A 12,624-nucleotide genomic window follows, 5' to 3' on the forward strand; every position below is an offset into this window, starting at 1 on the left:
TCTTCTTCATGAACTTCAAATAAAACATATTGTCCTGTATACTTGCTGAAGGAAACTTTAGAATATCTCGCTGTTAAACTAGAATATAAAAAAACAAAAAAACAAAAAAACAAAAAAGAAAACAAACTAGAATATAATGTATTAGGGGCTTGAGTATTTTGGGAGGTGGGACAGGAAACTGAATTGCTTGAAAGTATGGGGAATTTTTTCTAAGATACTTTGAGTCAGGCCTTTGCTCTAGTATTGTTCGAGTGTAAGGAACTTAACCTTATTTATTTCAGACTGAAATTGGAAAGTTTTGTTTTTATTTAAATAATTACACTTTCTTCAAATGTAATGGAAATAGATAAGAAATGTTACCCACGGTGGTATTTCATTTAATGGTGTAATCTAGCCAAGACTTGTGCCGTAGAATGTGCTGGCATTCTGTGTCATCAGTGTGCTAATTATTCATAATATGCATTGTTTTAGTGCTTTGTCATTTTAAACTTCACTGAAATTGAATTACTTAGAATTGGTGTAGAAGATGAGAGGAAATTAATATTTTTAAATGTCAACAAATACAAAGCAATTCTGTAATTTTTTTCTCCTTAGGAACCTTGGGTAATGTGGAACATGGAAACCAGTATCAGATCAAATTGATGTACGAACATAATCTTCAGAGAACAGCCTGCAATATGACTTATGGATCATTTGGTGGTGTAAAAGGTAATTTGCATTAATCATGATTGCTATTGCAAGTATCAGATTTAGGATATTTGGCCATATAAAAATGGAGGATCATAGGGTATGAATTCACAGGGAGTTAAACATATTTTATTGAAACCTTTATATTCAAATGGTCAAGCAAAATAATGAAAAAATAAAACTTTAAATGTGAAATGTGTTTTATTTTCATATAACCAGCACTTTTATATGGTCTACAGAGGTATTTGTAAGAGTGTCTTTTTTTAAAAATATTTTATTTATTTATTCATGGAGGCACACAGAGAGAGAGAGAGAGAGAGGCAGAGACACAGGCAGAGGGAGAGGCAGGCTCCATGCAGAGAGCCTGACGTGGGACTCGATCTAGGGTCTCCAGGATCACGCCCTGGGCTGCAGGCGGCGCTAAACTGCTGTGCCACTGGGGCTGCCCTGTAAAAGTGTCTTTTTTAAAAATTTTCTTTTTGTACATGAACTGATTGAAATTGAACTTTTTTGGGTAGAACTGTGTGACTGCTTTCTCAGTGAAGGAAGTAGTTGATCTTATAGATAGGGCATCGTTGCCCTACATGTGATAGGCCAGGTGAAGCTGCAGAACCCTCTCCCCACCTCACCCACCTCTGGGGCCAATGCTCGGGGTCCTGCAGGCTGTTTCTGCATTAGGGCACCTGGACTGGGGGCAAGCAGAGACACATGCAGTTCTGCTCCTGCTGCTCATCAAGCATATGCCCTGACCTGGAATAAACCTCCCAGAGGATGGGGGCCTTTTCTGAATTTCACAAAGGGTTATTACATTTACCAAGAATTGGCTCAGTGAGGCTGGGCTCCTTCCACTTTGGGTATCTTTTTCTACGAAACATGGGACTACATGCAGCTTGCCTACCCTAATCCCAGAGCTTTTCCTGAGTTACCAGGGTTTGTTGTTTGCCTGGGTACACTGTTGTTGTTGGCGTGGGAGAGTTATTATCTACCACCTACCTCTCACTTCACTGTGATAGGGTGATAGAGGAGCTGCTGATGCTGAAGTGAGGACAAGAAGCCAGGTAGTGACACCTGTGTGTGTGTGTGTGTGTGTGTGTGTGTGTGTGTATGATCTGTGGAATATTAACTAGGGATTTCATAATATTTTAGCTCTTTCTGGGCTCATATTTTAATGAGTTTATTGTTTAATCATTGTATTAAATTGTAGGCTATCTATATTTTTCTTTAGTGACATGAAAAAAATGACCTTAATTTAGAAGTCATTTGTGTGAACTCAGTTCTTTTCATACACAGAAATAAAAGTGAGGAAGAATGAATTTGAGTGCATCAATTAACAGGAATATTTTAGGTGGTGATGTACAAATAAATGTTTTACATAAAGTGATTTGAAACAAAACCCTTGGCTGGATTGCAGAGTTGCTTGACTTGAGCAATAGGAATGTTTGGATTATTTAAGAAGTATGGGAGATGTCTGGAGTTGGATGAAGAGAGGAGAGAAAGAGCTAAAATTTGATGAGGGGCTTTTATCAATGAAGTATCTCCTCCTAACCTCAGCTGTCAGAACTGCTTTTCACTGTTCTCTAAAAAAAAAAAAAAAAAAAGATCAGGGGACCGAGGTCTCTGTTGTTTAATAAACTGTTTTAAATCTTTTCCCCCTACAAAATCTTCAAAAGACAAATTGCTAAATTCTGTGCATCTGGAGATGTGCACCAAAAAATTATGATATGAGAAAAAAGTGTTTTGGCTGAATCAAAATAAGTTTTAATTTTTTTTGGTAGCATCAAGACAATTCTTAAGACCACATATTAAATGTTATATTGATTGCACTGTACCTTTTTTTTTTTTTTAACTAGATCAAGTTAACCCAATTAAAATGAAGTTTTAAATAAGTAAAAACAGATTCCTTGCTTTTGTGTGACGTTTCACTAGATTTAATAATGGACATCCAAAGTAGTGACAATTGCTAATTGTTTTGAAAAAATCAGATGACTTTGTACTTACATGATACTTCTCTTAGTTCTTAAATTATGCCTTACACTTAAAAAGTATCTTTTGAAAAAAAAAATAAGAGGCCATTCTGACATGTTTTATCTTCCTATGGTTAAGCAGAATATCTCACAATTTGAAACAGAAATGTCTGAGTGGCGGAAGTGATTATTGCATTCAATGGGTTTGAAACACATAATATCATTGAAGTGTCTACCAAAAATGTGAAAAAATAGTGGGGTTGGTAAATTAGTAAAAATCAGCCATATTTGGGGAATTGCCGGAGGTAATAAGGAGTTACTACTAATGGGTGTAAGTTTTCTTTTTGGGAGGATGAAAATGTTCTAAAATTAGATTATGGTGATTGTTGCACAGTTCTGTAAATACACTAAATACCTGCACTGTATACTTTAAAGAGGTGATATCTCTATACAGTTGTTAAAAAAATTAGCCATGGGATAAAATCTAATGCTAGAGATGGTAGTAGAGTCTATATTTTATATTGCCTGGGTCCATGTAAAATGACATAACAGTCTTATAAAGCAAGTTGACTATTGAAAACCATGGAAATATTCTTGGATGCTTATATGTGACTTTTGACAATGTATATTAGGAAATGATCCAAAATATAGAAAAATCATATCAAGTTGCCATATAGTTATTTCTTTCCTCTTTCTGTCCTCCCTTCCTTCCTTTTGTATATACATTTATATATTTATTTGTAATATAGAAAAATTCAAACTGATCTAAATGAGTATTAGAGGAGAAAAACTAAATTTTGATGCATAGATTCAGTAGCTTATTATGAAGCTATTAAGATTTGTTTGCTGAAATGTACATTTTTGTACATATCTCTTTATCCACATTTCTGATTATTTCCTTAGGTTAGAATGTGGAATTGGAGATATTTAGATAGAAGGTTATAAAAAATTTTTTCCCAATCTGAAAACTCCCCTTGCCAAATACTATATAAATGGTATAAAGGACAGAACTTAAGAAGAAAGTAAAAGTCACTCCAAGATGTGCACATTTCAAAACAAAGCCCATTTTCTAAGTCTAATGTCACTGTGTATACCTAAATGTGGACATTTTCCAGGAGTGAGCTGGTCAGTCTTTTATTTTTTATTTTTTTATTTTAAGATATTTATTTATTTATTTAGACAGAGACACAGGCAGAGGGAGAAGCAGGCTACATACAGGGAGCCCGACGTGGGACTCGATCTGGGGTCTCCAGGATCACACCCGGGGCTGCAGGGGGCACTAAACCGCTGCGCCACCAGGACTGCCCTGGTCAGTCTTTTAATTTGAGAATGTCCCTAGACTTGATCTGAATTTGAAAAAGGAAACTTAAAATTTTTTGTCTTCTGTCTTCCTCTGTATTTAAGATGCCTTTTTGTGAAATTATTTAGTTGTGTAATCCTGTCAATAATCTTCAAGAAAGGAATTAAGCAAAGAGAAAACCTTACTGCATTTTAAACAAATGTGTTTATAAAGGTATGGAAGGCAGAGTGAATTTACTTTGCATGTGCATCAGAATAAACTACCAGTAGATGGCAGTCCTCTACAACTTTGGATTTTAGTTGGCTCTGCCTTTGAATAAGGTATGGTAAGAAACTACCAATGGAGGAATTTTGAGCCCAAATAATACTTTGCCTTTTACTAAAAATAAATTTAACTTCTTCATGTTGCAGAAAAGTAATGGAGTGGTTTAACAAAAATTTAATTAATTGTAATATCTAACATCTCAGAATATAATGTAAAAATATTTTCTAGCTGTGCTTCTCAAACTTTAAGTTGCATTTGAATCACAGTGGGATTTTGATAAAAATGCAGGTTCTAACTCTGTAAATCCAGAATTGAACCTGAGAGTTTGAATTTCTGATACTCTCCTTGGTGATGCCAGGCCTCAGAGATCTAGAGGTGTGTTGCTGTCCTCCATCTATTGAGTGCTATTCTGTATCAGGCACTGCTCTAAGTGCTTTACATATTGAATAACTTAAGATATACTAAGCAAATGGTAGAGAAGGAATTCTAACTCACTCTCTACTTCCAGAATCTTGTGGTGTTAACCATACTAAAATGCTTTCTTGTCTGGGCTGTGAGTAAGTTAACCTTCCTAATTCAGAAAAAACTTTCCTATCAGAAAGAGGTGTATCTTGATTTGGCTGAAGTTAGTGCACAACTTTGATTCTTTGTAGATTATGGAAGACACGTTGTGTAACTTCTGGATCAGATACTTGCTTTTTCCATTTGGTTTTTTTTTTTTTTTTTGGTTGGTGCAGAGAGGTTTTATATAGGAGGGTAATATATGATTTGAAATTAGTAGAAGAGTGATTACTGTTTTTTTATTTGCTTGTTCATTAAGAAAATCTTTCAAAAATACCTTTTATACATTTGCAGAAACTCAAAGTTTCATTCCTTTGATGCAGTAGGGTTAGCTTTACCTCAAGCTACATGTAATGTCTATTAATGAGAAAGAATGGTAAAGCAATAGGAAATCTCGTTTTTTTTTGAAATCTAGTTTTATGAACTAGTTGAAGAATATTTGCTTAATATCTTCCATTATTCAGACTACCACCTGCCATTCCAGAATTTAAGTTAAAATTCATTCCATATTATACTTTTTAGGGAGAAATGACTGATATTAATGGCTGTATTGGGCTTTTTTAAACAAAAGGAGTGTGGGAGATGTGTTTGGAGTTAAAAAATGTTTGTAGTTTCTTTAATTTAAACCTAAACTTCTTCTTTCAAGGAATGTATGACTCTTTTATAAAAATGGTAGTTTATCTTTGCTTCTTATACCATTGACAAATTACTGCTTGCAAAATTTAGTGAGTAGCATAAGCATGGACAATCAAATTACAGTTTGGAAAGATACTAAATCAGTTTTGAAAAGGTAGATTTGAATTGATTTAAAAATGTTATTAAAATTGGTGGAATTTATTTGGTTTTGGTAATTTGAACTCTACTTTTTGTGGAAAAAAGGAACCAGTGATATCTCTGCCAAATTCTCCTCTGCTTTTGTTTCATTGTGTCACTACAATAATGGTTGTTGATATGGCACTTTACCTAGTTAAGATAAGCTTGCCAATTCAGAATTGTCTTTGGAAAAGGACAGCATTATATGACTGACAGAGCTGGTAGTACACTGAAGAAAGAATGGTGTTGTCTAAAGGTCAACAACTGCAAATACTTAGCTTGATAAAATAAGATACTTTATCTAGTGTATGTAATATATCTCGCTACCATTAAGATATTTGAGCTTAAACTTCTTTTAGTCATAATATGACTTAGAGACCCTATAGTTATCTCCTCAGTTAACACAAATTTATCCTGTAGGGTTGGGACAAGTTGACAAACCTTATAATGTATATGGCTCTTACAAGTGTGAAAAAGGGACATTGGGGGGAAATAGTTGATTTGTTGGAGATGTATGGGAACTTCTAAGGACTAGAACAAGTCTTGTGTTAGTCCTCCCTTTGCATCATCTCTCTCCGTCCATCTGCTCATTTATTTGTCCATCTGTCCATCCATCCATCCATCCATCCATCCTTCCAATGCACATTTACTGAGAATCTTCTGAGTACCCAAGCACTGTACTAGTTTCTAGGAGTAGAAAGATGAATAAAATGTAGTTTATGTTGTCAGGCAGCTTGCAGCTGAGAGGACAATAGGAATATAGATAATAAAAATTATGGTATAATGAGGTATAAGTATTATAACTTATATAATACAGATGGACATACACAGTTATACAGGAGCCTTGAGGATGGAGCAGGTTCCTCAGGCTGAATAAATTGTGTGTGTGTGTGTATGAAGGGGATAGTACATAAAGGTGGGAGAATGTACTGTTACCTATTTTATTTCAGCTCTTCATTTTTATCCACTTTAATCTGGATGTCACTAACCCCAGTGTCCTATAAATGAACAATTTTATAGTCTTCAGTATAAAGCTTTCATTGCCCATAGGCTGAGCCATTCAAATTCCCTCTGGGATGGTTTGTTCCTCTTCAGAAGATTATTTTTTGGCCCTTGGAGTATTTAAGAAAAGTTATTTTTGTTTAAAAAAAAAAAAAAACCCTGGCATTTTCAGACTGCCAAATGGACTTTCTTACCTATAGTTTAAAGCCTTTAGTAAGGCAAACTTTTCTTTCACCACAAGCTAATCTTAATGGAGAAGGGTGTCGTACTCCAGAAACAGAGTACTATGATTGTGTTTGTTGAGAATGACAAATTGAAGGGTAGGGATAGGAGGTGAAGGAACACAAGAGATTAAGAGATAAATGGTGAAAAAAAAAGAGATAAATGGTGAGACAGAGCATGTCATGGAAGAGGATTTCAAGAGGTAAGAAAGGAGTCAGGAGAGGCAGAGGTTAAGTAGCTGGAGTATTGAAAATAAAATACTGGAGTTAGCCATTTGGAGGTCACTGGTGATCTTGGAGCAATTTTAACAGAAGGATGGGAGCACTGGTCCAGTTGCCCTAGAATGAGGAATTCCTAGGGAAAAAATGGAAATCACAAAGGAAGGCTATTCTGTGAGGAGGTTTGTCTATGAAGGGTAAGAGAAAGGTAAAGCCATAGCTGGAGGAGAAGAGATTTTATAAGGAAGGAGAAGTCTTTGAGGAGGTAGCATGACATCTTAATCTGATAAACAAAATGTTTTCCATAATGTTTTATTGAAAAAATTAAGTAAGATACATTTTTATGTGAACAGTTATGCTATTTGGATTATGATGGGCCAGTTCCTTAAAATTTTATGTGTTCTCACATAATTTGTGCTTGATAGTCATGTTGAATTATTGCCTTCTCTTCATAATGAATTTGTGGTTTATGGGAAAAACGTTCTTTAATACTTCAGTAGAGATTATCAGCGCCATCTGGTTCTTCAGTTTTTAGCTTTCTTTGACATTTCTTGCCTTTTTTTACTATAATTCTTCCTTCCTTCTTTCCTTCCTTTATTTCTTTTATCCCCCCTTTCTATAATTTTACTGATGGTAAATAGCAACTAACATGAGATTTACCCTTTTAACAGATTTTTAAAAAACAGATTTTATTTGTTTATTCATGAGACACAGAGAGAGGCAGAAACACAGGCAGAGGGAGAAACAGGCTCCCCAGGAGGAGGCTGATGTGGGGCTTGATCCTGGATTCCAGGATCACACCCCGAGCCAAAGGCAGATGCTCAACGGCTGAGCCACCCAGGCATCCCCTTTTAACAGATTTTGAAGTTGGAATACAGTTGACATACAACATTATGCTAGTTTCATGTGTGTAACATAAAGATTTGATATTTGAATCTCTTAACATATTTTATTTTATTTAAAAAGATTTTTATTATTTATTCATGAGAGAGACAGAAAGAGAGGCAGAGACATAGGCAGAGGGAGAAGCAGGCTCCATGCAGGGAGCCCAATGTGGGACTCCAGGATCATGCCCTGAGCCGAAGGCAGGTGCTAAACCGCTGGGCCACCCAGGCATCCCTCTTAACAGATTTTATTTTATTTTATTTATTTTTTTAACAGATTTTAAAGTGTACAATATAATATCATTATCTATAGGCTGATTTTAGTTTTAAAAGTAGTCGTCTTGATTATAAATTTTTGCTTTTCACGAGGATATTTATATTTTGAGCTTACCAGGTTAACAGACAACTCAAGACTTAAAGAAATGTTACCTTCAAAAACCAATACCTCTCAATTTCTATATGTGCCACAATTTTGCTTTTCTATTAGGTGTGTGGCTCTTTTCTTTCTAACTTTGCCTTTAGTGCAATTGAGGGTTTTTTAAAAAGACTTAATTAATTTTAGATAGAGCATGCGAGTTTATGCACACTTATGAACAGGGGGAGGGGCAGAGGGAGAAGGAGAGACTCTCAAGGGGACTCCATGCTGAGTGAGGAGCCCCTTATGGGGCTTGATCTCATGAGCTAGAGACCATGATCTGAGCCAAAATCAAGAGTTGGACACTTAACCAACTTAGCCACCCAGGCACCCCTTAAAGATACTATTTTTAAGTAATCTCTGTACCCAATATGGGGCTCAAATTCACAACCCTGAGATCAGGAGTTACAGATCTACCAACTGAGCCAGCCAGGTGACACAACTGAGGATTCTTTTGACTGCAGTTGATAGTATGCTCATGCAAGGATAAGACATTTACTGACTATTACCATTTGGGTCTCCAATGTAATCAGATCTCATTTCTCTTTTTTCTTCTTTGCTTCCATTTCCTTGGGCAGGCTATTTCCTCTTGGTTATAAGACAGCTATAGCAATTCTCAATTTTCTTAGTTTCTAGTCCCTGTGAAAAATGCCCCCCTTCTTTCCAGAAGGCTCAGCAAAGGTCTCTTTCCAACTCAGTGGCTCTGATTGGGCCATCGCTACACTTGATCTTAGCCAAAAGGCTGAGAAGCAATGATTGGGGAATGCAGTTAAACTTGGGTCTGATTTAACTGTGGGATAGGGGCCAGTTCTCCTATTAACTACTAAGATTTTTTAAATGATTTTTTATTTATTTATGAATGACAGAGAGAGAGAGAGAGAGAGAGAGAGAGAGAGAGAGAGAGAGAGAGAGAGAGAGAATGGCAGAGACACAGGCAGAGGGAGAAGCAGGCTCCATGCAGGCCACCCCCACCCCCATCCCCGACGTGGGACTCCATCCTGGGTCTCCAGGACCACACCCCGGGCGGAAGGTGGCGCTAAACTGCTAGGCCACCAGGGCTGCCCAACTACTAAGATTAAGAGTAGAAAGAGGTGGACCTTTGGGGGGATGTAGGTAAATAATAAACTGTGATGAGTTTGAGGATTTTGGAGTTTTTCAAAGAAAATGGCATGACTATGAGATGTCAGTAGCCCACAGTGAGCTTTATTTGGGTGGTGGTTTGACAGGAATACATTTGAGGGGAAGTCCCTCACTGCAGGAGATTTTCCAGAGACCATGGCAGTAATCTAGACCACCATCTAGAAGGAGAAGTGGGCAAGGAAACTTCCGGGGGGGGAGGAAAATCTGAGCGGGGCATATATCTGTAGGTGATAATTACTTAGATGCAAGATGATGAGTCCTGGTCAAGAAGCTTTGGAGGGCAACAAATGACTTCTGTAGCTCCAGGATTTGTCTTATCTATGGCTAGTAGATATTGGGTGCCTTTTTGCAGAGTATGCAAAGCAGGCACAGTATAAATGGCTGATAATATGCTAATTTGGGCTATAATTAAAGCAACCAAAAATTTTGAGTTTGGCATCTGTGGGCTTTGAGTTCTCATTCATGGTTAGCCTGCTGTGAAGAACTAAACTACTTGGGGCCAATATATAGAGGGCACCTTAACCCATGTATATAACATTAATAGAAGAGGGTAAAATAAGTGCTGGGCAGCCAAAAATGTAATAAATGTCTATCTTTTGACTTCACTTTCTCTCCTAGAACCTTCCTGGGGTGCTGCTTTACAACTACCAGGAGAGGCAAGCAGTAGTGATTTGAGTGTGCCATGACGTGTTTATGTGGACTGGAGGAGGCAGGAGATAAGCAATTGTTGACTGTGCTCTGCTCTGGCTCATTCTTGCTACATTGTGGAGTGCGAGGAATGGTTGCTTCAAATGTTTATTCATATTTAGAGATTTGTTGTAATTCAGTATAATCAAATGCTTTGCATGGCCATTTGTCATGTTTTTAGTTCTGGGTTTAGTCCATGTTAAATTTGGCAGCATGTTCCAAGTTCTTTATAGATAAATTGAAACTTGAAATGATGTAGGGCATTCTTTTTTTTTTTTTTTAAAGATTTCTTTTTCAGAAATGTATTTTTGGAGGTGGAGAGAGAGACAGAGACACGGGAAGGGGGAAGGGCAGGGGGAGAAGGAGAAGCAGACTCCTCAGTGAGCAGGGAGCCTGATGTGAGGCTCCATTCCAGGAACCCAGGATCATGACCTGAGCCTAAGGTGGATGCTTAACTGACTGAGCCACCCAGGTGCCCTGATGTAGGACATGATTTTACCTCATCTTCCCCACACCAAAATGGGTATACTTTAGTTATAAAAGTAATCATGTTCACAAAGGAATATTTTAAACATATGGATATATGGAAAAGAGGAAATAAATGATTTAGCACCATCTCCCAAATATAACCACCAATAACATATCAGTGTGCAAAAAATAAGACTATAACCTAGAATATTCCAATCTGAGTTAACCCAGAGTAATTTTATATTTCTGAATTTAGCTATCTCACCATTAAAATGGCATAGTTATTGAAAAAGTATGTTTATCATGTGAAATCTGGTGGTATATAATATGTGATGTATACAAGTAATGGCAATAAATATGTTAAATAGATATATTTCTTAGCAAAGGTTTTACTTATATGAATGTATCTTGAAGTCATTTGAAGAATTTATTAAATATTTGTCTTCAGCTTGCATCAGTTGAAAACAGATTTACTAGCAAACAGAAAAAAACCCATTTACTTGGGTTTATCTATAAATAGAAAAAATAGCATGTTATCTGATATTCCTAAATATTTGGTGATGTACATATTTACCTGTCAATTTTTATACTCCAAATCACACTGGCATTTCCTTTAAAATGGTAAAAAAATTTCATATGGTAAATTTTTAAAGAAGATTTTATTTATTTATTCACGAGAGACACACAGAGAAAGGCAGAGACATCGGTAGAGGGCAAAGCAGGCTCTATAGGGAGCCTGATGTGGGACTTGATCCCAGGACTCTGGGATCACGCCCCAAGCCGAAGGCATACATTCAACCACTGAGCCACCCAGGCGTCCCTCATACGGTAAATTTAAACCTATGGATATTTTATATTCTGGGAAAGCCATCTTGAGCTACATATACTTTATGTCAAAGAAGAGCTCAGGAATCTGATAACAGTGTCTGCAGGTGGATGGGGTCCCTGTATCAGTTCTTCAGGACTGATGGGGAGTACTCTGTATCAGTACTCTGGGACTGATAGGGAGCATGTACAATAGCACTTCTGACATTCATCTATGCCTTCTGTTTGTTTTGATACTTTGCCTTTTCAGGTTCCCTTTTTAGTCTATATACTTGGACCACCACTTATAAATGAGTTTTATTCAATGAAATTTGAGATTTCCTTACGTGAAGCAGTCTCTGAGAGTCATTTTGGATCTGTTCCTTTTACATCCTGTTCATGTTGTGCGGACAGTGATTCAAGACGCTTGACAAAACCACAGAAGACAGGACTGAGGCCAGATAGTCCAGTAAGGCTGCCACAGCCACAGATATCTTCTCTGCTTCCCCTCCCATCCCTACCACCCCACACCAGAGACAAGAGATGGTCTATACCTTGTTATTTTGGAAGGTAGAGAGGATGTTTCAGTGTTCATATTGTGTGGATCATCCACTGATTATTTGATATTTGATAGATGATACTACAACTGTATCTCACTTGATTAATTGTTTCTCAATTATTTCATATTACATACATATGTATATATTATTAGGGCTTTGGTTCTCATTTTGTTTTAGTTTTGCACGTATCAGCCTATCATGGGTGCTTTTATTGTTTAATTCATATTCTTATTAAACTGCTCAGTAGTGTGAAATGTTTTCAGAGGGCTTTCTTTTGACTCTTGGTTTTGTTTTATTTTGTTTTTTAAAGATTTTATTTATTTATGAGAGACACAGGGAGAGAGAGGCAGAGGGAGAAGCAGGCTGCATGTAGGGAGCCTGATGCGGGGCTCAATCCTGGGACTCCAGGATCATGCCCTGGGCCAAAGGCAGGCTCTAAACCACTGAGCCACCCCGGGATCCCCCTAGGTTTTGTTTTCTCCCCATTTGTCGTTTGTATGTTATCTCTCTCTCTCTTTCCTCCTGCTTTTTTCTATAGTGTGTTTGTGGATTTGCTAGGCCAACCTCTTTTTATCCTGCTCAAGCCTAGCTTGGCCAACTCTATCTGGGCCAGTTTGCTTTTTTATGGGGCTGGT

At 37.0% G+C, this 12,624-nt stretch overlaps 1 protein-coding gene across 14 annotated transcripts in view; it reads left to right on the forward strand.

Moving 5' to 3' along the window:
- Window positions 1-12,624, forward strand: part of BBS9 (Bardet-Biedl syndrome 9) — a 444,745-nt gene that overhangs the window by 34,293 nt on the left and 397,828 nt on the right. For 12 of the 14 annotated variants that reach the window (XR_005983467.1, XR_005983466.1, XM_041727738.1 and 9 more), the window contains one exon: window positions 595-708. Coding sequence is in view for 11 of the 14 variants with exons in the window: in XM_041727738.1 (XP_041583672.1) it covers window positions 595-708 (114 nt within the window). In the remaining 3 variants the exon portion in view is untranslated. Of the gene's footprint in view, window positions 1-594; window positions 709-11,412; window positions 12,000-12,624 lie in introns of those variants that run through there. The other 2 variants (XM_041727747.1, XM_041727742.1) reach the window with 2 other exon arrangements.

The sequence above is a fragment of the Vulpes lagopus genome, chromosome 13, assembly GCF_018345385.1.
Source record: "Vulpes lagopus strain Blue_001 chromosome 13, ASM1834538v1, whole genome shotgun sequence".
NCBI classification, from domain to species: Eukaryota; Metazoa; Chordata; class Mammalia; order Carnivora; family Canidae; genus Vulpes; species Vulpes lagopus.